Raw genomic sequence first — 26,124 nt, 5'->3', positions numbered from 1 at the left:
CAGTGCACCTTTTATCACTTCTGAGTTCAAGTCTGGCTCTTGCTGTCTTCACCAAGTGGTATGCTTATACTTTGCAGGAATCCAATTCCAAGTCCCACAAGACCAATAAAGTTCTGTACCTTGGCAATTTGAAGATGGTGATATCCACTGGCTATTCCAAATGGAATAATCGACAAGTTACCCTCTGGGACGAGGTAAATAATGTTGGATGCTAGTTTAGAAATACCAAACATGTTAAAAGTCTTGTGGGGAAATCTTTTACACTTATAGTATGGCTACAGCACAGACAGAAGCCATTCAGCTCCTCATATCCATACCGACTGTCTGCAAGGGTGACCCAACTAGTCCCACTTCCATGCCCTTTCTTCATAACTTGCAAATTCTCTTCAGACATTCATCTAATTCGCTTTTCAAAGCCATAACTGAACATGCCCCTACCACACAATCTCAGGTTGTGCATTGTGGATCCTACCCATTTGTTACTTAATAAAAGCTTTTCATTGTGTTGCCAAGCACCCTATTGCTGTATCTGCTGGTTCTTGACTTATACCAATGGCAGTAGCTTTTCTCTATCTATTTTGTACAGAGTGATTCTGAATTCCTGTATCAAATCTCCTCTCAATTTCTCAACTAAGCTCCACAGCCCCCTCAACTGCAATAGGTCCATTAAACTAAAGTTCTTTAACCCTGCGACCTTCTCGTAAACCTTTCTTCCACTTTCTTTTATTGCCCATCTCTAGTTGCCCTTGAGAAGGTGGCTAACTGCCCTTTTGAATTATTGCAGTCCATGTATTGGCATGTATTCAGTATTGGCTATCAATGTAGTGTTTTCTTGTACATTTCCCTCTGTGCCTGCATAACATTTATCTGATCCCACTTAACAAGAAAGGTGTGTAAATCTTCCAAAATGCTGCTAAACAATTCCATGGATTGATAATTAACTTAAACCAACAATTAACATGATGGGGAAACTTAGGTAAAAGAATACATAACCAATTAAAAGTTTGCTTAAATTTGGTCTCTCGCATTACCTTAATTAAATGTTTTTAAAGCACATTAATCTTAGCCAATGAAATAGAAATAAATATTGCCACATTGCATCTTTTTCTACTAAATAAAAGTTTGGGGGACAGCTAATCAGTTAATTTGCCTGGTTTGAATTTAAGTGAAAGTTTGGCATTACTGTATTCTCCATGATCATGCCAATCAGAGTCCATTTGCCAACCAATTAGTACCCTTTTCTCATACAGTATAAATTGTTGATCCCATTCAGTTTCGGTACTCTTGTGATTCTGTCCTGAAGATTGCAGGATAGAAAAGCTTTCACAGTATGCAACATTTTTTCAGAAATACTCAAATGGATTAACTTCTGCATGTATAAAGGTTTATTAGCTCTTTAAAAAAAATGTTTCACATCCAAGTTACTTTTGCTGAATATTCACTGTTATGTTGGCAAAAACAACAGCCAGATGTTGCACAGCTAAGGTTCCACTAACCCGGAATGTGATTGACTTTCAGCTAATTTATTTTTTGTCATGTTTGTGCACAGGGAAATTGTTGGCAGCAGAAAAGTTTTGATCATCTCTTGTATAAGTGCCCTTGACCTCTGATTTATTTGAACCAGCAGGTGGGCACCACAGGTTAACATGTCTTGACTAAAATGCAACACCTCTAACCGAGGAAAAATTAGTCGATCTTAAATGAGAGAAATTTGTAAAATAGTTTCCTCTTCTCGGCCAGTCAAATTGCACTCAGCACCATGTTCCATCTTGTATAATAATTTTCAAGAAGATAATTTGTAGGATGTGGATGTCACTGATGCTTTACTGTCCCTGTTAAAAGTTGTGTACGTGGGTCTTGAACCATTGCAGTCAATCTGGTGTGCAAACACCCACAGTGCTACTAGGGATGGGCTTCCAGGATTTTGACTCCGTGACAGTGAAGGAGCGGTGATATAATTCCAAGTCAGGATGATGAGTAGCTTGGAGAGGAACTTACAGATGGTGGTATTCTGTGCATCTGCTGCCCTTGTCCTTTTAAGTGGTGGAGGTCATCGGTTTGGGAGTACTATCAAAGAAGGCTTGACAAATTGATGCACTTATTCATGAGCCTGATCAATCAGGATGCAGACAAACCCTGGAACAATGTCTTATTTTCATCTTGGCAGCTCCACAGCCTAGTGACTTGAAGCATGTCTGATTAGTATGAATAATCATTAGAGTATTTAAATATTCCAATAGCTTTCATACTGTTAAAAGTGGAGGAATCTTGGTGTTAAATTGTCACCATTGTTTTCTAAGGATTTTATCCTTGAAATTCCACGCCTGAAATATTTTTCTGGTATTGAAATTGCAGCAATAATGTGAAAATTATCAGACGTTCCTCTTTTCAATACTGGCTAAAGGAGTATCAGGAAGCAGGGAGACCACCTGCTCTGGGGTTTGTTTATAATTCACGGTTCACCGGCAAGGCCACCACGTATTGCCCCTCCCTGATGCTTTTGAGAAGCTAATAGTAGGCTGTCTTCCTGACCTACTGCTGTTCAGTATAGTGTTCACTCATAAGGGCAGAGTGGACCTCAGTTTAACTTATTAACTAAAGTGAAAGAAGGCAAAAAAAATAAGGTACTTCTATAGAAGAGCTTGCCGAAATAAATTGTAGGCAATAAACCTATGTTTTCCAGATTTACTCATGGTGTCACTGATTGAAATATAGATGGGACAATGCTGCCCCCTTTAGGCTGCACTGTAAACATGCTCAATTCCTTTCTTTATCACAAACCAGTTTCTGGTGGAAAATTCCACACCCTACATTTTTTAATCTCCCTTTGAAAGAAAATCTTAATTCATCTTGATATCCTCTCATGTGGATTGTTTCTGTCAGTCAATTTACCTTGTCTTCTTTTCCATTTTTCTGGTTCATAATTTCTTATTTTCCTGTGGCCTCTACCACCTAGAAGGTCAAGGGCAGCAGATTTATTGGAATACCACCACCTGCAAGTTTCCCTTCAAGCCACTCCCCGTCTCAGTAAGCCTGTTTATGGGAAGTTTTCATAGCTTCATAGACTCATACAGCGTAGAAAAGGCCCTTCAGCCCATCGAGTCTGCACCAACATTACTACTCCTAAAGGTGCACTAATTCCAATTTCCTGCTCTTGTCCCATAATCTTGAATGTTGTGGTATTTGAAGTACTCATCTAAATATTTTTTGAAGGTTGTAAGGTTTCCAGCCTCCACTACCTTCCCAGGCAGTGCATTCCAGATTCCCAATAGCCATTGAATGAAAAAGTTTTTTTGGTTTCTAAATCCTCTCTGAATGTCCTGTCCCCATCCCTAAACCTGTGACCTCTCATGATTTATCCCTCAATCAAGGGGAACAGCTGCTGTCTATTCACACTGTCCATACCCCTCAATCTTGTACATCTCAATCATGTCCCTCCCTCAGCCTTCTCTGCTCTAAAGAAAACAATCCAAGCCTATCTCATCTCTCCTTTTGGCTCAATTTCTCCATCCCAGGCAACATCCTGGTGAACCTCCCCTGTAATCCCTCTATAGTGTTATCACATCCTTCCTGTGGATAAGTGACCAGAACCGCACACGGTATTCCAGTTGTGGCCTGTTCAACTCTTGGTTCAACTCCAACATTGCCTCTTCGCTCATACTCTATGCCACAACTAATGAAAGCAAGTGTACCGTATGCCACTTTAACTATCTTGTTCACATGCTCTGCCAACTTCAGGGATCTGTGAATAATTACCCTAAGATCCCTCTGTTCTCTAAGCTATCCAGTGTGCTGCCATTCATTGCATACTCTATATCCTGCTGCTCCTTCCAAAGTGCATCACCTCAAACTTTTGTCAGCGGTTTTGATATTTAATACTGATCTAATACTATCTGTCACTGGTCTGCTCATCTGACCAACCCATCTATATTTTCCTGTAACCTACAATCGTCGTCTTTGTTATTAAGCAGTCTACCAATCTTGCTGTCATCTGCAAATTTGCTTAAAATCCCCCCACATTTTCATCTATATCATTTATGTATATAATAAACAATAACGGTCCCAGTACTGGTCTTTGTGGTACACTGCTGGGCATCTTAATCAGTTATCCTTTTTACGTTCGTAATTGTTTTTACTAAGTTCCACGTTTTTCTTTATGATTGGAGTGTGTCACTATCAAGCTTAGCATGGAATTCAATAGTATGATCTCTTTTTCTCATTGGAACTTTTGCTAAGAAATTACTAATTCACCCTGCTTCATTACACAATCATTGATAAAGGACAGCATTATCTTTAGCTGATTCCACAATATTATGCTCCAGAAAACTGATATGAAACCATTCTACCAATTCATCTTCTAAATTACTTATGCTAAATTGAATGGCCTACTTTATTTAAGGATAAAATTACAATATCTTCAGAATTACCATAATGCAGTTGTTACCAGTTCCAATAATTTCTTGTTTATTGATCTGCCCAACGGTATAACTCCTGTTAAGGTCCATAAACTGCTCATACCTTTGTCTGCCTGACTCTTTCAATTTGTGTGGAAATTACAAATAGTTTCTAGTTCATGATCTTTTGAGGCCAGATCCTTTTCCACAAATTACTTTTTATTTTGTCTTTTACTAATGGGGCTACCTCTCTCTTTTGTCATTTGTCTGCTTTTCTGAAATGGATGTTGCAAGGAACATTTATTTCCCAACCTTGAGATCACCTTGTAACCATGTCTCTGTGATGGTAATTAGTTCAAATAATTTACCTCCTTTTTTTTTCTTTATTCTTCCATGTAGGAAATGGACATCACTGGCAAGGACAGAATTTGTTGCCCTCAAATGATTAATTCCCCTCAAATGACTAAATGATATGATCTCGCTTACCAGAGGGCAATTAAGAATCAACCACACTGCTGAGAGTCTAGGGTCACATGTAGGCCAGAATAGGCAAGGATGGTAGACTTCCTCCGCTAAAGGAAATTAGTGAATCAGATGAGTTTTTACAAGAACTCATGATAGCTGTCATGGACACCAATACTGAGAGTATGTTTACATTCCAGATTCTTATTAATTGATCATCATTGATTGTAGAACCAGGAGAGGAGTAACTGTGTAAGGAGATCAGAATAAGAAGTGCAAAAGTTTCAAATTGGACATACCAGGTGTTATACAAATACAGCAGGACAAACAAGGCTGGCAATTTTCAGTTCAATGCATCAACATTAGGGAACCATTGGAAATCATTCTGGTGGCCTGGAATAATACAATGGATTATATATATTCAATTGCCACAACTGCAATTTCTTAATTTAACTTCAGTTAGGTTGAACTTAAAAAAAATCATAAAAGCAAGTGACTATAAAGCTATTGGATTGCCAATAGGTTCACTGTTCCTTGGTTTCACAGGACACCTGCCACTTTAATCCAGTTTGTCTGCTATCTAACTCCAGGCCCACAACAATGTGACTAACTCTCAGCCGTCCTCTGGAATGATCAATTAAGCCACTCAATCATATCAAACCACTACAAATAAAAGGAATAAAACTGAACTGACCTAGACATTAGATTTAAATCAAAAATCAGTAGACCCTGCAAAGTCTATAACTGCATAACAGGTATTAATCTGTTGAATGAAGTTGTACCACTTACTATGTTTCAGTCCAAGAAATGTCCTCTTCACCACAACTTTTGTGGTCTACTGTTCAACCACTAATATAAAATTGGGCAATTTTTATTAGTTCCTGTTTTTTTTTAAAGCAACAAGTTAGTTTAAAAAATAACTATTTCTTGGCAATATGCCTCAAGTACACTGAGGTAACTTGTTAAAAAATAATGGAGATCTTTACCACCTGGAGGGACATGGGCAACAAAGAAATCTTTGCCTTTCTTTCACATGTTCACTTTCAATTTCATCATGCATATTACTTCAGTGAGTTCTGTAGGATTAGTACGACATGACTAATGTAGGTATTGTGTTTTTTTGGTGACCTGAAGTAAAACTAACAGGTCTGTGATATGCAGGAATTTATGCCACAGTATTTATGTGCCCGGTGAAGTTAAATTCTGGTCAATGGTAATACCAGGCTCTTGATAGTAAGGGATTCAGCAGTAATAGTATCCCTTTGAAAGGGATCCATGGGAACTTAAGAATCTGACTGAGGAACTGACACAGCCTTGTTTTACGTCTCCTCTGACAGATGCACTGCAGAAAGAGCAGTATTCCTTCAGCATCGCTACTGGGCTTGTCAGCCTCGATGTTTGAGTCCTGGATGGTGTTACCAGCTGACAACTGTAATCATTGATAACCTACTTTTGAAGTGATTGAGTCAGCTGACTTTTTCTCCCCTTTGCATTAATAAGCACTCTTTCTTATTAATAATTCAGGACGACCTTTCTGTACCTTTGCGAGAGGAGGATCTGGACGGATCCTTGGGAGTGCTTTTTCCATTCTATGACCCTGACACGTACATGCTGTACTTGGCAGGAAAGGTAAGATCTCTGGCCTCACGTTACAGACGAGCTTTCAGGTATAACACAGTGTGGAGCTGGAGGAGCAGGAAAGTTGATGTTTCGGGTCAGGACCCTTCTTCAGAAAAATGCTTTCAGGTATGTTCTTGCCATATCAATGCAGGACAGTTTCATTAACTGGTAAGTAAACAGGTGACATGGACTCTTATCCCATTGAAATAGAGATAATGGGACTTCTGGAATATGCAAATGGCCCTCTCCACCAAATTATTAACTTGGCCATAAAGATGATAATGATCCCATACTATTATTATGTTCAGTGTGAAAGTGAACTCCACTCAGAATGACAACAACCTGTTTGCTTCCACTGTAAATGCTCATCTTCAAATAATCCATTCCACCTTGGCCAGGTTTTTAATGAAGACTGCTAATTGCCATGAGTTTATTGAGCGAACACTGGAGGTAAGGTTGAAGCCAATGACAATAAAAATCAAGAGAGGTGCTCAATCTCAAAACTGGCATTTTTTTTATTGTTGGATAAGGGCATTGAGGTTATGACTATTAAGGTGAGTAAATGGGGTTAGGGTACAGATCAGCCATGATCTAAATGATTGGGGGTGGAGCAGCCTCAAGGGGCTGAATGGCCGCCTTATGCTCTAGTATTGCACTGTTGCTAATGGGGATGGGCTGATGCGATATTGCACCATTTACCGCATTGCTCTGTGTCAAAATACACCCACCAACTGAATTTTTAAGTTAAGATTATTTCTAGATTGTTCACTCCCTTCTCATTCCTCCTCCTTCTTTCCTCTTAGATGGTTTGCAACTAATATACATTTTACAGCATCCACATATTTTGGCTGGCGGTGACGTTATGTCTGTTTGAATCATGACAAATGTGAGAAGAATTGATGACTGATTTTCTCTAACCTGTGTGATAGCTAATTAAACATTGCAAAGTATGTTAGTAATTTTCTCAGAATAGGCAGCAGAGTTAGATCCAATAGATTGTGGCATTGTCCCAATGGTAGCCTCGGTGTAAAAGGTGGTTATGTAAGAACACAGGGAGAAGAGGAGGAAGGTTATACAGGCCCTCGAGCCTTTTCGCTACGCAGCAAGACATAGTTATATAGTTATTTTGTGACCAAACCCCACCTTTGCCCCAGATCACTTAATTTTTTTTGTCAGTATTATCCATCCTGAGGTCAAAATTAACAATTGACTCAACGTTTACTGGCCTGTTGTGGCAGAGAGTTCCAAACTGCCACCATTTTGAGTGGAGAAATCTTTCCTCTGTTCACTGCGACAACCCTGAGATGCAGGTATTCCCAGACCAATGACTGGTTTATTTCCAGAATTGTTTATTTCTCTCACTTCCGATCCTGCGCTGTCCTTTTAAATTCCTCCCAAGCCTCTTTGTCCAATTCTATTCTACTGCTTACTCCCTATATCCTTTGAATGTACGGAAGTGATGGGTAGCAGGAGACTTGCTTGTCTATCAAGTCTGTCTCGCACCATCCCCACCTCTGAAATATGTTTCTTCTAACCTCTTTCTACCCTCCGAGCCTGATCTCATCTGGGAGAGCAGATGGGACAGGATATGGAGTGTTCTTGGTTTAATTTTATTAAAATATATAAGACAGCACTTCTGACAGTGTGGAGCTGGATGGTCTGCTTGATCTAGGTTTGAACCCACACCTGACCACAAGAGTAGTAACTCTGTGCAAGACTGACCCTTTGATCTGATGCATTTGTACATCATACTTTAAGGGAGCAATTATTCTAACACTCTGAGATTACAGTCTGTTAGAGAACACTTTGTATATTCAAGGTTGCAACAGTGACCCTACCCCAATGTTGCCTATTTTCATTCTTGTATATTTCTAGGGTGAAGGAAACATCAGATACTACGAATTGAGCTCAGAGAAACCTTATCTACATTTCTTGATGGATTTTCGCTCTTCATTACCTCAGAAAGGAATGGGTATGTATGTTTGGCCTGAAAATTTATTTAAAGTGGTAAAAGTGTTATTTTTGATTTTAAAAAAAATAGAAATCAGCAGCATTTATGACTGAGATGTAGTTACCAATGTCCAGTGAGTGGACAATGCTGATAATTGGCTAGTTAGGAAAAATAGCTTCCGTTGCTGGACGGATAAAGACCTGAGGGTCATAGGTTCAATATAATTGGCCAAAGAAGAAGTGAACGAGGAGAAACATTTTAATGCAGTGAGTGTTTAGGATCTTGAGTGGGTTGGATGTTGACTCAATCAAATCATTTAGGAGGGAATTGGATTAATACTGGGGAAGGAAAACTTTCCAGGGCCAAGGGAGGGATAAGGTCAGGAAATGGCACTAGGCAATTGCTCCTTTGGTGAACCGGCATAGACAGAATGAACTAAATGGCCTCATTCTGTGATGTAATCATTCCATGATTGTAAAGATATTACTACAGGTCCTTTTAGTAACATTTGAAGAAATATATTGCCCTTCAGTGTATTATTTCTTTTGAGTAGGCACTGTTGAGGATAATAAGGTGATACAGCAAGGGAGGTGGTCATTTGGAAAAAACAGCCCATCAGCTCTTTGACCTATCCAAACCCCTGCGCGTTGTGCTTTTTGAAGCACAAATGCGAAAAAGGATCCTTCTCTTCCACCACCACACACAACCCTCCCTCACCACCAGAAATACACACAGACCTCTCATAACCCACACACACCTCACACACACACTTCAAGACACACGCCCACCCTACCCTCCCTCACCACGACTACCACATACATACACACAGCCCATATGCACCACACACACACAAACACACAGACCCCATGTAGACAAACCACACAAAGACCATAAAATCTCACACCCTCTTCCACCATGTCTGTCTGTCTCTCTCTCTCTCTTTCTCTTTCTCTTTCTCTCTCTCTCTCATTCACATACACATACATACATACATACATACACACACAATACCACCACCACCATTGAGTGCACACCACACGCACACCATCCCACCACCACCATTGAGCACACATCACACATGCACACCACACGGGTACACGCCACTTACACGCACATGTCACTGCTGCAAAAAGCACATCCCCAGTCTCTTCAAGTAACTGCAGTCCCTCATCCCAGATGCTATTTTGATACGTTCCCTCTATACATTCCCCAGGCCTAGGCAATCTGGGAATACATGAATCAGTCATGGGCCCTGGTTGGACTTTAGCTGTTGTCTGAATGGCCTCCTATCACACTGGACTTTATCACACAATGGGCTCGAATGATAGCAAATTCCAGTATTTAAGCATGAACAATTTTATTTTTTTCAGAAATGAATCCATCGTGTGTGCGTGGTACAGTCAAAAGAAAGATAATCTGTGGCCTGAATAGGTTGATATTTTAGAAAGTACACGTTTTCTTGTCATTCCTCTGTGATTGCAATTCCACCCTGCCCCTTATAATGCTGCCTTTCTCCTCCATCTTGCCAAAAGTGCTCATTGTTTCTGTTAAATTACCAATAATGAGGCTGGAATTTAAAATTTGTTCGCAAATTCAAAAGAGAAATTAAAAGGATTTCGCTAAACCAGTCCAAACTTCTCAAGGGCTTTTTTCCCTTCCTTCTAATACCTTTGTAGCAAAACAGAAAACGTACCTAAATCTACAACGTGCATTTTTTTCTATCTTGCCTTTAACACAATAAAATGTCCTGTTGAACTTTGCGTGAGTGCTAACAAGCAAAATTTGACTTTGATCTGCATGGGGAGATAGTAGAACAGGCAACCAAGAGGTTATTCAAAGAGGTCAGTTGTAAGGAGCCTCTTAAAGAAGCAAGGAGAGATGGAGAAGTGAGGGAGGGTTGAGGGAGGATATTAGGGAGGTTAGGACTCAAGCAGCAAATGGAATTAGTGAAGATCGAAGCCGGAGTTGATCTTGGAGGAATGTCAGGCTGAAGTTTGCTGTGTTTCCAACCAGGGAACCAGTGAAGGTCAGCAATCACAGCAGTGAGGGCCAAACCAGGGCTTTGGTGTGAGTTGGCATACAGTGCCTTGGAGTTTGAGTTTATGGAATCTATAAGATGGGAAGCCATCTCAGATGATCTTTGAAACAGTCCGATTAGTTGTAAAAGAGGCAAAGCTGAGAATTTCAGAAATAAATCAGTGGAAACTGGTGCAGACACTGGTAATTTGACTTGATTACAGCATTGTGTTGTTATTTTATGTCTGATTTATGCAGAGTTGATGCGCATCTGAGTGTGCACCAGGTTTCATTCACCGCAGTTTAAAATTCTTCACCTCCAGCTTCCCACTCTTTTACTTTGCTGAGTTCATACGCAGTCTCAACCAATCAAATATAATGAGTCTCAGTAGCAAACAGACCCTGCTAATCAAACCCAGAACCATTGAACACTACACATTGAATGGATCTGAGCAACTTGTCAGCCAACTACTTATTGACAAAGTATAACCACTTCTCCATCTTCTTTGGATGGAGAGAGACTGGCAACAGAAAGCTGCAGTATTGGATGTGAAAGTACTGAGTATAATTTTTACATTAATTTTAATTTGCAGGTGTAATGCCAAAGAGGGGCCTGGATGTCTCGATCTGTGAAGTCTTCAGGTTCTACAAATTGGTGACAACGAAGAGCCTTATCGAGCCCGTCTCAATGATTGTACCTCGACGGGTAAGAGAAGCATAGAATTACAGAGAATTTTACAGCACGCAAACAGGCCATTCAGCCCAACTGGTCGATGCTGGTCTTAATGCTGCTATGAGCCTCTGCCACGTCTTTGAGCGTATCCTTCTCTTTCTTTCTTCCAAAGTGCTTCGCAGGAATGTTATCAAGTACTGAGCCGTGTAAAGGAATCTTAGGCCAGGTGATTAAAAGCGCGGTCTAAAAGAGGGGCCTGGACTTTGAGGAATGGCGATCAGCCAGAGATTACTATCCCACTCTTCCTCTTACATTTAAGAAGGAGTTCTATATTTCTGTCTAGAAATTCTGATCTGGTTTCCTTCATAGATGCAAAGCCATACTTTTAGATCTGATAGGTACCTCACTGTGCAGGATATTTGTTCATAGCAGTCAGTTGCAGTATTCTGTGATTTAAGGATCCAGAATCACAGACAGTCACTTTGACAACTCTTGTGGAAAGGTAAGTTTGTGAGGTCAGTGTAAGGGTAGGGTGCCTGGACACAAGTGGCAACGGAGTCAAGTAAGTGTTTAGGGTAGTTCAGAGTCCGCTCGACCTAGCTGGTTAAAGTGGTGTTGAGTCCTAGGACTCCATGTTGAGTGGAGTTGTGTGGCTTTGGCTGTTTGGTTTTAGTGGAGGGAGGAGTCTCTGATCCAGCAGTGGGGCATGTTGGATCTCAGGGGTGGTGGTGGGTCAGGGTCTGGGATTTGTAAGGGGTCCGGGGGAAATGTAGTGGAGGAGGATAAGTTGGTGGGTCAGTTTAACTGCTACTCAGGAATTAGACCAGCTATTTAACTTCTCCTGAGTACCTATTTAACTGCAGTGCAGCCCTCTGAACTTTTGGAGGGTTTCAGGCATAAGAGAATTACCCAGCGGAATCGTCAATTTGAGTCATAGAGTCATATGGCACGGAAACAGACCCTTTGGTCCAACTCGTCCATGCTGACCAGGTTTCCTAAACTGAACTATTCCCATTTGCCTCAGTTTGGCCCATATCGCTCTAAACCTTTCCCATGCATGTACCTGCTCAAATGTCTTTTAAATGTACCCGCCTCTACCACTTCCTCTGGCAGCTCATTCCCCACACGCACCACTGTCTGCATGAAAATGTTGCTCCTCAGGTTTTTTTTTTTTCAAATCTTTCCCCTCTCACCTTCAACCTATATCCTCTAGTTTTGGACTCCCCTACCCTGGGGAAAGACCTTGGCTATTCACCTTATCTATGCCCCTCATGATTTTATAAACTTCAATAAGATCACCCCTCGGCCTTTTATGTTCCAGCAAAAACCTCCCAGCCTATGCAGCCTCTCCTTATAGCTGAAACCCTCCGATCCCTGTAACATCCTTGTAAATCTTTTTTGCAGCGTTTCCAGTTTAATAGCGTCCTTTCTATAGCAGGGCAACCAGAATTGTACACAGTGTTCCAAAAGAGGCCTCAACAACATCTTGTACAGCTGTAACATGACGCTCCCAAGTCCTATAGCCAATGCTCTGACCTTTTCCTGGGTAACTATTATGCTTGACTGAGAGAACCCTGTGAACTGAGGAGAGGTCAGCTTTCTTGGAGAGGTCCAGATCCGGTGGGGGGGGCAGGTGTGGTGAAGTGAAGTTTGGGGGTTTTTGGGGGTGGGGATGTCATTGGAATGTTACCACAAAATCAACTGCATCAGGGATTACCCATGGTCCCAACAAACAGCCCCAGTCTGTGCGACTCCGACAACTGTCTGGCCACCGAAATGTCAGGGCCGACACTCCAGCTGTGTCCGAAATCAATGTTTGATGCAGGTTCATCACAGAGAAATTATTGTTTTGACTGGTTTTCTGCCTCTCCCAGGAGATAATGTGGGGCAGTTCACTAATGGGGTGAAGAATGATGAGTGTCAAGATGTTTAGTTGCACCAAGACTTCCACCTGATACTATGTTTGTGTGGTTTCTCAGGACTTTCGGTTTCAGTCTTTTCAAACTCTACTTCCCGTACCTCGCTTCATCCGCAGTTAGACTGTGCTCAGCTGTTTCTCAGCTCGGAGTTAGAACTCTACGTCTTACCAATGTGCAGAGAGCTCATCAGAACTGAGACTTTCTATAATCAATACACCATCAGATTGGCACCGTCAACAGAAATATTGCCAGGGCTGGTCCCTCCAGGCTGTGGTTCTGAAATTCCCTGTGTTCAGATATCGGGGCTGGGCTGACAGATTTCCTCCATGGTTGAAAGACCTGCCAAAGTGTACTCCCTCAGGTCTAAAGGCAGCCATGTTAACTGCATGCAGGCTGTACTTCACTAAGTTAGCCCAGACCTAGGTGAGGAAGTGAGGAAACAGGCAGAAATGTAGCAACTTAATGATCTGTTCAGATGGTGGCATATTGGAAATATCACTGGACTCTTAATCCAAAGACCCCAGCTAATGCTCCAGAGTCAGTGGTTCAAGTCCCATTTTAGCAGCTTGCTCTGTTCTTTACCTAAATGTAAGACTAACTTAAGTAGCTGTGACCACAAAACTATCATCAGTTGCTATTAAAAAAAATCTCATTCGTTCATGTCCCTCAAGGAAGGGAATCTGTCTCTGTTCACCCTCATCCCCTGCACATTGTCCAATCCAACCAATATCCCATTCTCATCCATTCCCTCCCACTCAATCCCACCTCCCCCAATTGAATAGAACAATGCAGCTCAGAAGGAGGTTGTTCAGCCTATTTAGACTGTCCCTATTTTTTCCAAGAAGTCAATCCTACCACCTTCACCCACCCCCATCCCAAACTCCACCTTTGCTTTCCCTCTTTTCTCTCCCTTGTATTTATCATTTTCCTCTTTAACATTAACTTGAATCTGTCATCACCACAATATCAGGAAGTGAGTGCATTCCATATCCTAACTGCTGTTTGTATGTAAGATTTTTTCCTCATGTTACCTCTGGTTCTTTTACCAATCAACTTACAAAGTTAAACCTGGGCCACCTGATTGTTCAGCCATTGAAAACCGCTTCTATTTATTCTATCACAGAGCTCAAGAACAACAGTAGTCATTCATCCCAACAAACCACCTCTGCCATGGCTGATTGAACACTTCAATATCTTTCACCCACACAATCCCCATAACCCTTTGTCATTCGTAATCAGAAATCTACCGATCTCTATTGTTAAATAATTTCATATCCCTCCATCAAATCCGCTCGGATTCCTTGACAGTAAGGTGAACAGCCGCAGCTTGTCTGTAATCACCCATCCTTGGAGTCAATACAGTAATCTCTTCTGAAGTCTCCATAAAGCCTTCTCATTTTTCTGGTGTCCAGATATCTAAGCCACAGTGGGGTTGAACTGTTTTATCAAAACATTTTTCACTTTTGTAGTCCATCTCTGTACTTAAAAATCTCAGTTTTCTGTGTCATACACTTTATAACCTCGGCTTGTCAGACAATTGCACACACACTGGTTGATTTTGCTATGTAAGTAGCTCCACTCATTTGAGCCTGGCCCTGAATCAAAGTTACATTTTCAAAGACTACTTTTATGATTTTGAGGGACTACTTTTTCATTCTCTCAAACTCAAATATTTGTTAGTTGATGCAGTCAAGTAGAAACACTACCTTCAGTATTTGTTTTACACATGCTCTTACAGCATTACACTTACAGAAGCAGAATTTGAAGGATTCGTCAATATATTCCATTATGAACACTCCATTAAACATTAGCCACAATACACCAGGAAAGCATTAATTTACAACATAACATAACATACACTACGTAAACTAGCACAGTTCAACAGGCATAATTTAGCATTTAAAAATCTTTTTCAAAATAACTATCTGATGCTTCTGCACAAGAAAAAGTACACCTTGCACAGACCTCATCAGTGTTTCCATCATTTATGCGTAAAGCTAGAACATTTTAACCAGGCAGTTACTAGCCTTTTTGCTATGTTGTTCACCTTGATCACAGATGTAAATGTACCAATTTATACATTGTTCATCTTCATAGCATTCACTACATTTTTCCAACATAGGAACTCCTGTACATATTCTTAAGCTAGAAACTCCACACTGATTGGCAAGGAATCAATTCCCTCATAGACGTCAAGTTTCACTAGCTCCCAGTTAGTTTAGTGTTCTGCTTTTGCTAGGTTTGAAACTGCTCTGTCTCCTTTGTAGCTTCTCCTCTCCCTCCTCGTTATACTCTTCTCTTTTGCATCCTTTACAGCACACAGCCCCCTTCAACTCACTCTCAGCAGTAGGAGGCACTGCTGGGACACAATTGAGAGTAATCTCTGGATCTGTCTCCCAGAATCCTGCTATGCCCTGGCTCACAGGGGCAATCTTCCGAGGCCTAAAAAGTAAACCCAGTGACTTGCCCACCACAGCCACTTACCTTCCCAGCTGCTCCTCCATCATAGGTTGGTTCTCTCCAGTATTTCCTGCTGATTGGCTTATTCTTGAACGAGCCTGCAGGGCTGCAGTGAACAGCACTGGGTGCACTGTCCTCTCCCACGCCCTGGGTGAAGGCTAGCAGATGGGGAATTAGAGATTTGGATAAGCTCAGTTCTATGGCACGTGGAAAGTGGGACACCGTAGCAGGTAAAATTGGACCTGAAAAGTCTTCTAAAAAAGCCAGAAATTTCATGAGAATTGTTACAATCGACAAAGGATACTGATGCACATGCAGCCTATGGAGTCACTCTATAATTCCTTTGTATCTTGCAGTCTGAATCGTACCAGGATGATATCTATCCAATGACAGCTGGAGCACAGCCAGCAATGACTGCACAAGAATGGCTCAGTGGAGCCAATAAAGGTCAGACTCAAACATGTTTTACTTGGCTAAACCTTCTGAAAAACAATAATTTAACTGCTGTCATCATTGTTGTCATTATAGCGCATGCATTTTATGGTCTAGGCCAAGACTGCCCTTTTAGGGCACATGATATTAATGATTGTAAAAGACTATCGACATGGTGTGAGAGGTTGACAATATGAACAGCTTAATCATTCTTCCGAAATTTACCTTTCACTTGGTTAACTCTGAACCTTATTGACATAGTGCAATGGTGCACCTTCTTCTCGCCTTCCTTGCTGCCAGGATTGTGGTGTTGTACCATGTTGTTGGTCACCTGTGTTTTGTTGTGAAGGTATGGCTTGGCCTTTGGTACTAGACTTTCTGCACGTGCCCCACGTTCCTTGGTGCCACCTGCTTTACATAGAAAAACTGGATAGCTTTTGGTAGGCACAAGCAATCACATTAGTTACAGATCCTGTAGGTTTGATGCAATTGGTGACCACACCAATAGTGTTGATAGCACAAAAAACATCTAACTGTTATTGGCTTGCTGCTATCGTTTCATACTTGTGCCCTTCCTCAAATCATGCGTCAATGGTATGGCTTTTTCCTTAGCCCAAAGATCCTTCCTAAAAGCCATAAATCTCCCACCACCACCACACCATTCAAGATTCCCCGGTCAACGTCTTCATTTTCTAGATTATCTCTAAACTCCGGGGTCTCAGTTCTATTTAGTCTGTCAATCATCCACTTTGTGCTGTGCAGGAAAAGGTAGTGTTCTGTACCATGTCACTTATTAGAAAACTCAACATTTGTTCAACACACAATCTGTTTGTAGGTGATTACAGAATGTATTTGGATGATAAACTGGGAATGAGTTGCATTTTTTTTAAATTTCCCTTCAGAAAGGGATAAACTTGATTCCTGTAATATCATTTTTAAAATGATTAATCCTGGTTTATTCACGACAGATTAGTACTTGACTCATTAGCAATAGAATAGGGTATTGTTCATGGGATTGGATGACACATCGGTAGAGTGCTGGGAGTCTCAATGAGCAGATTGCAATATGTGTTGCAGTTATGATTGATATTCAGTAGAAGGTTCTGTTCAAGACAAGTTTCATGCACTGATTTAATGATCAACAAAGTAGAGGCCGGAGTGGCTGGTGGCAAATATTCAGGCACAAAAAATACTTCATTCTCCATTCAAAATAGTTAACATTGTGGTTGAAAATTAAGAATATATTTTCCCTGTCTTGTAAATCTAAGAAAATGAAGATAGTACTGGAAGCAATAGAACTAGGAAAGGGCTGTTTTGCACATATGGCTAAACGGGGATGTTATCTCTGGCTTTTCTCCTTGTATATTTATCAACCTTTTCCCCCCTTAATGCATCTGTGCTATTCCCCTCAAATAGTCAGCAGCCTTCATAATAAATATGGTTAACTATCTGAGACACAGGGCTTTGGCTATCGTTGTAATATGCTAAAGACTGTGAACAGATGATTGCAAGTAATTATACTGCTGCAGACTCTCTCACTCCTGGACATGTTGACATCAGTCAGGCACGTCCCCAATCTCTGAGCTGATTGCTGATGCATTTTCTGGCCTCCCTCGGCTCAGTTAGCTGACATGGTTATAGCTTGGCATCTTCATCTCTATGACTTTGGAAAATGGGAGAGTAAAGGGAGATGGTGACATTGTCGTGTTGCCACTGACTGGTAATCTAGAGATCTTGGCTCAGGCTTGGAGGGCAGGGCATTAGTTAAATTTAATGTGAATAATTTCTAAATGTGCAATATAAAGCTAGTTGCATTAATTGTAACAATGACAGCTATTACTGATATTTTTAAAAAAAACTGATCTGCTTTACAAAAGCCCTTCAGAGAGGGAGATCTGCCGCATTTACCTGGTCTGCCCTCCTTGTGACTCCAGACCCAGAACAATGTGGTTGACTCCTAACTGCCCTAACAAGTCACTTAGTTCAAGAGCAATTAACATGGAGGAAAAATGGCACCCAGATCTCATGAAAGAATAAAGAAAAAAGTTCCTTTTAAATAAACTCCCAATTCCTGAATATCCCTGATTATTGTATCAGAGATAGTAGGAACTGCACATGCTGGAGAATCTGAGATAACAAGGTGCAGAGCTGGATGAACACAGCAGGCCAAGCAGCATCATAGGAGCAGGAAGGCTGACGTTTCGGGCCCAGACCCTTCATCAGAAAAATTTTTCTGATGAAGGGTCTGGGCCCGAAACGTCAGCCTTCCTGCTCCTATGATGCTGCTTGGCCTGCTGTGTTCATCCAGCTCTGCACCTTGTTATCCCTGATTATTGTTTGATTATGTTTACACCTTCTGAGGCAGAAAGTAGGTTCAAGTCCCATTCCAAAACTTGAGCACAACAGTTTAACCTGGCATACCAGTCCAGTACTGAGGGAATCCTGCATCATCGGAGTAGCTAACTTCCAGATGAGTTGTTAAACCAAGGCTCCAATGGATGTAAAAGATTCAATGTGACTATTTACATGGGAACTATTCCTGAGTTCTTATCAATGTTTATCCATCACTCAATACCTTTTTTTAAAAAAACCCAAAGAACTGTAGATGCTAGAAATTTAGAAGCAAAAACAGAAATTGATGGAAAAACTCTCTTGCTGCCAAACCTATAAACAAAGTAAGATTGTCTATTCATTATTACATTGTGGAAGCTTGCTGAGTACGAACTGGCTGTCACATTTTTTCTACATTGTAACAGAATGAAAGGACATTGATAGGAAAGTAGCTATGAGCAGTAATTATTGCAGGAAAATATGGGAGTGTTCAATTGTGATTGTGTTTGGTATCTGTTACCTTTGTGCTTTATTAAGGATGAGAATGGACTGGTTAAACTGAGGTAAGCTGCTGTAAGTGTGACGGAGAACATTCTTCTTAATTGAAAAGAAATTCTTTGAAAAAAGACAAACTGATCATATCTACTTAAGTCCAAGGCATAAAACACAACAAGCAGATGTTATGTTTTAGTGATGTTTGCTGACTGTTTTGACCACTGGCCCAGGAATCTATGGAAACCTCTCTTTTACTGTTTTGCAATAGTGTAAAGGAATGTGGTATGGCCCATATAGGAGCTCTTCATGCTTTGTCAAGCACTTTGTTTAGGCTTGTTCATGTCTTTAAGGTTAAGAGAAACAGGTGTGGTGCCTTTGAGCACGAATGAATCAATGGCAGCTTGTCACCTGGTTGAAACAACAATCTGTTTAGGTTCCTCTGCGCAGGTTCAAATGCTGATTGACTATGTTTTCCTCTCGGGAGCCAATGACCCACAAAGTGAGCTGCATTGTGGGAATTCCCTGTGTGCCCTTCTGGCTGGCAAGGAAGAGTTTTTTTGTACAGGCTGCTATTGCACACCATTCACTTTGCCTTCTCTATTCACCGCCTGGATACAGCTTGACATGTTTTCTTACTGTCAGGTGTTGGGGGTCTGCAGTGGAGAGCTCTCTATGAGGGAGTCTTTTCACTTTCCATTGGGGGCCTGGGCTGAAGGATGTTGTGCGCAGCAGTCCCATATGAGGAAGTGATGGCCTAGTGATATTATCGCAAGACTATTAATCCAGAAACTCAGCTCATTTTTCTGGGGATCCAGGTTTGAATCCTGCCATGGCAATGATGGAGTTTGAAGTCAACAAAAAAAATTGACCATGAAACCATTGTTGATTGTCTGGAAAATTCCATCTGGTTCACTAATGTCCTTCAGGGAAGGAAATCTACCATCCTCACCTTGTCTGTCCTACATGCGAGTCCAGACCCACAGCAATATGGTTGACTTTCATTTACCCTCTGAAATGGCCTAGCAAGCCATTCAGTTTTACCAATTGCTACAAAGTCTCACAGAAATGAAACTGGGCGGATCACCTGGCATCAACCCTGGCACCGGAAAAGACAACGGCAGAAACAGCCCTGTCGACCCTGCAAAGTCGTTCTCACTAACATCTGGGGATTAGTGCCAAAATTGGGAGAGCTGTCTCACGGACTCATCAAGCAACAGCATGACATTGTCTGTAAGGTATGATTCTGAGAGTATGACTATGTCCCAGATACCACCATCACCATTCTCGCATATGTCCTGTCCCACTGGCAAGAAAGGCCCTGCAGAGCTGGCAGCACAGTGGCATACAGTCGGGAGGGAGTTGCCCTGGGAGCCTTCAACATTGACTGCAGGTCCATGAAGCCTCATGGCTTCAGGTTAAACATGGGCAAGGAAACCTCCTGCTGATCACTACGTACCATCCTCCCTGGACTGATAAATCGATGTTCCTTTGTGTTGATCCACATATGGAGAAGCACTGAGGATGGCAAGGACACAGAATGTTCTCTGGGGGAATTCGATGTCCACTATCAAGAGTGGCTCAGCAGCAGTACTACTGATCGAGCTGGTCGGGTCCTACAGGACATAGCTGCTAGACTGGGTCTGCAGCAGGTGGTGAGGGAACAAACAAGAGGGAAGAGCATACTTGACCTCATCCTTATCTAATCTGCCAGCTGCAGTTGCATCTGTCCATGACAGTATCGGTAAGAGTGACCATCGCACAGTCCTTGTGGAGATGAAGTCCTGCCTTCACATTTGAGAACAACTTCCATCGTGTTGTGTGGCACTATCACCATGCTAAATGGGACAGACTTTGCACAGATCCAGTAACTCAAGACTGGGTAACCATGAGGCACTGTGGGCCATCAACAGCAGCAGAATTGTACTCCAGCACAATCTGTACCCTCATGGCCCAGCATATCCCCCACTCTACCAGTACCATCAAGCCAGGGGATCAACCCTGGTTCAGGAGGGCATGCCAGCAGCAGCACCAGGCATACCTGAAGATGAGCTGTCCACCAAACAGGTCTACTTGCATGCCAGATAGCGTAAGGAGCAAGTGATGGACAGCCACACGATCTCCCAACCAATGGATCAGATCTAAGCAATGCAGTCCTGCCACATCCAGTCATGAATGGTGGTGGACAATTAAACAACTCACTGGAGGAGGAGGCTCCACAAATATCCCCATCCTCAATGATGGAAGAGCTCAGCACATCAGTGCAAAAGATAAGGCTGAAGCATTCGAAGCAATTTTCAGCCAGAAATGCCCTGTGGATAATCCATCGCAGCCTCCTGTAGTGGTCCCCAGCAATACAGATACCAGTCTTCAGCCAATTTGATTCACTCCACGTGATATCAAGGAACGGTTGTAGACATTGGATACTGCAAAGGCTACCGGCCTTGACAACATTCCGGCAATAGTACTGAAGATTTGTGCTCCAGAACTTGCCGCTCTCCTAGCCAAGCTGTTCCAGTACAGTTACAACACTGGTATCTACCCGACAATGTGGAAAATTGCCCAATACGTCCTGTGCACAAAAAAAGCAGGACAAATCCAACCCAGCCAATTACTGCCCATCAGTCTCCTCTCGATCATCAGTAAAGTGATGGAAGGTGTCATCAACAGTGCTATCAAGCAGCACCTGGTCAGTGTTGCCCAGTTTGGGTTCCGCCAGGGCCACTAGGCTCCTGACCTCATTACAGCCTTGGTTCAAACATGGACAAAAGAGCTAAATTCCAGAGGTGAGGTGAGAGTAACGGCCCTTGACATCGAGGTTGAATTTGACTGAGTGTGGCATCAAGGAACCCTCGCAAAACTGGAATCAATGGGTATCGGGGGCAAACTCTCCAGTGATTGAAGTCATACCTGGCAAATAAGAACATGGTCGTGGTTGTTGGAGGTCAGTCATCTCAGCTCCAGAACATCATCTGCAGGGATTCCTAAGGTTAATGTCCTAGGTCCAACCATCTTCAGCTGCTTCATCAATGACCTTCCCTCCATCATAAGTTTAGAAGTGGGCACATTGCGCAGTCATCAGCTAATGTTCAGCACCATTTGCTATTCCTCAGATACTGAAGCAGTCCACGTTCAAATGCAACAAGTTCTAGACAATATTCAGGCTTGTACTGACAAGTGGCAAGTAACATTAACACTCCACAAAGGCCAGGCAATGACCATTTCTGATAAAGGCAATGTAACCACCATCCCTAGACATTGAATCCCCCACTATCAAAATCCTGGGGCTTATCATTGACCAGAAACTCAATTGGACTTGCTACATAAACACAGTGGCTACAAGAGCAGGTCAGAGGCTAGGAATACTGCAGCAAGTAATTCACCTCCTGAGTTCCCCCAAAATCTGTCCACCATCTACAATGTACAAGCCAGGAGTGTGATGGAATACTCCCAACTTTCTTGGATGGGTGCAGCTCCAACAAAACTCAAGAAGCTTGATACCATCTGGGACAAAGCAGCCCTGTTGATTGGCACTACATCCATAAGCGTCCACTCCCTCCACCACCGACGCTCAGTAGCAGCAGTGTGTTCTATCTACAAGATGCACTGCAGAAATTCAGACAGCACCTTCCAACCTGTGAGAGCTTCCACTTAGAACGACATGGGCAGCAATTACATGGGAACACCACCTCCAAGTTCCCCTCCAAGCCGCTCGCCATCCTGACTTGTAAGTATAACGCCGTTCCTTCACTGTCGCTGGGTCAAAATCCTGGAATCCCCTCCCTAATGACGTTGTGGGTCAACCCACAACAGCTGGACTGCACCGGTTCAAGAAGACTGATCCCCACCACCTTCTCAAGGGCAACTCGGGACAGGCAATAAATGCTGGCCAGCCAGCAATGCCCACATCCCACAAAAATGAATAAAGAAACCCCGCAGATTGCAGTGGTTCACGGATTCAGGCGAACTGTTTATTTTGTGTCGCTGTGAAATCTATGGACCATGTCTGTATTGGTTGTGGGCAGTCTTTTGATTATTTGAAAAACCTTGTGTTGTATTTTTAGTGCGCTATGCTCCTGATCTTTGTACATCTGGTACAGAGGGGTTTGAGCAAGTCAGAGGACCTTCTCGTTGGTCTGCTTCTGTGCCTGGCCAAGTTGGGTGTGACCAGGCTGTGGGGAAAGGTCTTAGTCGCCAATTGCCTGCTCCTCTTCCACAGCTACGTTTGTGCCTGGGTGTTGTTGGAGAGGGAGCATGCAATATTCACCAACACTCTCATTGCTTTTAGAGAAAGGAGGGCACTGCAGGGGGTAGGGAGCTTTATCTCCCCTTCCAACTTTATTTAGATTTTGCCCCCTACCTCTCCCTCACCTTTGGTGGTCTGCATTGCTATTGGTGGGCATTGGCCATAATTTGATTAATTGGAAACACCAGTGAATCCGTGACAATGGATGATTTAATGATTGAATGTGAGAGCTCTTTTGGATATGAAAAAGAAGAAAACATAAGGGGGTCACTGGGGAGGGGGTCTTGTGTGCAGTGGTAGCATGCCTACCTTTGAGCCAGGGGGACCGGGGTTCAAGTTCCACCTGGCCCAGAAGTGTGCCATAACATGTCTGAACGGGTTGATATAAAAAATGGTGCGTCAGGAGAGAAACATAGAACTGAGTAAGCCACTGAAATCCCTCCACGAAGGAAAGCTGTGTGTCTTGCTTTCTGTCTCACCAGCAAGCTTAGAATCATTTAACAGTCTCAAATTAACCTCAAATCTGAAAGAATTAGAGTTAGATTTTATTGTCACGTACACTCAAGTACAAAAATACAGGAGTACAGTGAAAATTGTACAATGTCGTCACATACAGCGCCATCTTAGGTACAAAGTACCTACTTAGAAATCTAAGGTACTAAAATAGATTAGGTACAAAAATAGAGGAAATAAAGAAAAGAAGCTAAAATTCTACATTACATTTCTTCATAGTATAAATTAGAAAAATAAAGACATAGAGTTAAAAGATAAATATTACAGTCTTTCAGTAACCTGCAGTTGCTCCACACTGGGGACTTTTCACATGTGGTTTTGCTGTCCCCTACACTGGGCCTACCCCAGCTGGGCTCACAAGCCACTGACTGTCCTCTGTGACAGGCTGACCACCTGACAACCCTGCTAACCGTGCAGCACACCCTCAGCACTGCACTGGGAAAACCATCCGAAATCTAGGGTTCAACTCCATGGAGTGGCACTTAACCTCATGCCCATCTGATTGAGAGGCACAAGTGCTATCTACTGAGCTAAAGCTGGCACTTCACCTGCATGCGGCAGTTTTACATCTCAATAGGTTTGCTCATTATTCATTGTCTTATCACCTTTCCTTTTGGTTTCAGTCACATTTTTACCCTTCTATTGTTTCAGATCCTGTATTTGTCTCCTTAAAGCCTGGTTTTAACACCCCACAGTCTTCCCCTCTGAAAATGGGAAGTGGGCAGTGGGACCCATCTAGACACACTAAAAAAGAACAAATGACAAAGAATACCTATCCAGAAATTCAAGAACAAAGGAACGCAGAGAAAGTACAAGATCAGAAGAGCCTCATGACAAATGGTTATGATCTGTCACAGTGTCCAGTTCCTAAAACAGAGAATGAGGTATGATGAAATACGAATCCAAAAAGAAATATTGTTATAACTGCGTTATTTGTGCCTACATTATACCAGCCAAGCAGCACTTTCTCAACATAAAAACATATATTTTTTATATATCCCTTAATATATATATAAAATGTTTTTGTGTATTTTATATATATATATATTACACATATTTGTGTGTATGTGTGGGTTTCAAAAACGTATAAGCCTATCTTGAGTTTTCTTTTTCTCAACCTAATGCTAGACAATGCCTTCAGATATTTATAATCCCATTCCTAGTTTTGTTTCCCCCATGGTTTCTGAGAGTGTCTTTTCACCATTTGCAAAACCACCCGAGTGGGCCTGTTCAGGAGTCTTGGCACGAGAGTTGTGGCAACACAAGTGAATATTTAAACACTGCTTTAATATTATATGAGTTTCTGTTTTGGCTACTCTTCCAGGCAGTGAGTTCCAGACTCTGCCACCCTCTGGGTGAAAACATTTCCCTTCACGCAGTAACCAGTCTGCATGCAGTACTCCAGGTGTGGTCTAACCAGATTTTTTTTATACAGCTTCAGCATAAACTCCCTGCTCTTGTAGTCTCTGCCTCGGCTAATAAAGGCAAGCATCCCAAATGCCTTTACCAAACAGCTTATCTACCTGCCCTGCTACCTTGAGGTATCTGTCGATATGCATATCAAGGCCCCTCTGATCATTGGTACTTTCCAGGGTCCTACCATTCAGCATGTACTCCCTTGTCTTCTAGTTCTCCCAAATGCATTATTGCACTTTTCCAGGTTGAATTTTATTTGTCACTACTCTGCCCAGCTCACCAATCCATTGATCTCCTCCTGCAGTTTACGGCTATCCGCTTCATCAATTATCAGCTGATCAATTTTCATGTAGTCTGTGAACTTCTTGACTATGCTCCTGACATTTAAATCCAAATGAACATACGTCACAAACAGGGAGGGCCCCAGCACCAAGCCCTGTGGCACCCTATTGGATACAGATTTTCAGACACAGAAACATCCCTCATAACATAATCCCTGCTTCTTGCCTCCAACCTAATGCTTTGCCTTGGATCCCATCTGCTCTTGCTTTCTTGACAAGGCAGCCTATCAAAAGCTTTGTAGAACTCCATACAGGTCATTATCAAATACATTACCTTCATCAATACTCTGGTTGCCACCTCAAAAGATTCAATCAAATTAGTCAAACATGACCTTACTTTCATAAATCAATGCTGACTATCCCTGATTAATCTGTGTCTGTCCAAGTACAGATATATTTTGTCCCTCTGCATTATTTCTAATTCTAATTCCCAAAAGGGAGGTTAGATTGACTAAGCTGTAATTTCCTGATCTATCCCTCCTCCATTCTTTAATAACGGGTTAACATCAGTAATCCTCTGGCAGAGGAGACTTGAAAATTACAGGTAAGGGCCCCTAATATCCTCTTCCCTTTCCTCCCTCAACTGCCTCGGATACATCTCATATGGGCTTGTGGATTTATCCATTTTTAAGACCGCTTAACACGTTATCTCTTCTCTCTCTCTTAATTTCTTCTAATATTTGACATCTTCCATCCTGAAATCTATTCTTACCCGCTTAATCTGCTTTTGCCCTTTTGGACGATGCATTCCAGATCATTATAATTCACTTTGTAATTTTACTTTCCCGTCATGTTGTATCTGCATTTTTTGCCAATTGCTTTAAATCTGTGCCCTCTAGTTACTGACTTTCTTGCCTT

General features: G+C 42.0%; 1 protein-coding gene across 4 annotated transcripts in view; it reads left to right on the top strand.

Moving 5' to 3' along the window:
* Positions 1 to 24,425, top strand: part of LOC109913887 (coronin-2A-like) — a 144,348-nt gene extending 119,923 nt beyond the window's left edge. For all 4 annotated transcript variants that reach the window (XM_048594621.1, XM_048594633.1, XM_048594627.1 and 1 more), the window contains 6 exons: positions 78 to 194; positions 6,381 to 6,485; positions 8,352 to 8,448; positions 11,037 to 11,149; positions 15,852 to 15,942; positions 24,161 to 24,425. In XM_048594621.1, the coding sequence (XP_048450578.1) occupies positions 78 to 194; positions 6,381 to 6,485; positions 8,352 to 8,448; positions 11,037 to 11,149; positions 15,852 to 15,942; positions 24,161 to 24,399 (762 nt within the window). In that variant the 3' untranslated portion in view covers positions 24,400 to 24,425. The remainder of the gene's footprint in view (positions 1 to 77; positions 195 to 6,380; positions 6,486 to 8,351; positions 8,449 to 11,036; positions 11,150 to 15,851; positions 15,943 to 24,160) is intronic.
* Positions 24,426 to 26,124: the final 1,699 nt, after the last annotated feature.

Source organism: Rhincodon typus, chromosome 3, assembly GCF_021869965.1.
Source record: "Rhincodon typus isolate 14 chromosome 3, sRhiTyp1.1, whole genome shotgun sequence".
NCBI classification, from domain to species: Eukaryota; Metazoa; Chordata; class Chondrichthyes; order Orectolobiformes; family Rhincodontidae; genus Rhincodon; species Rhincodon typus.
This window is presented reverse-complemented; position numbering and strand designations above follow the sequence as displayed.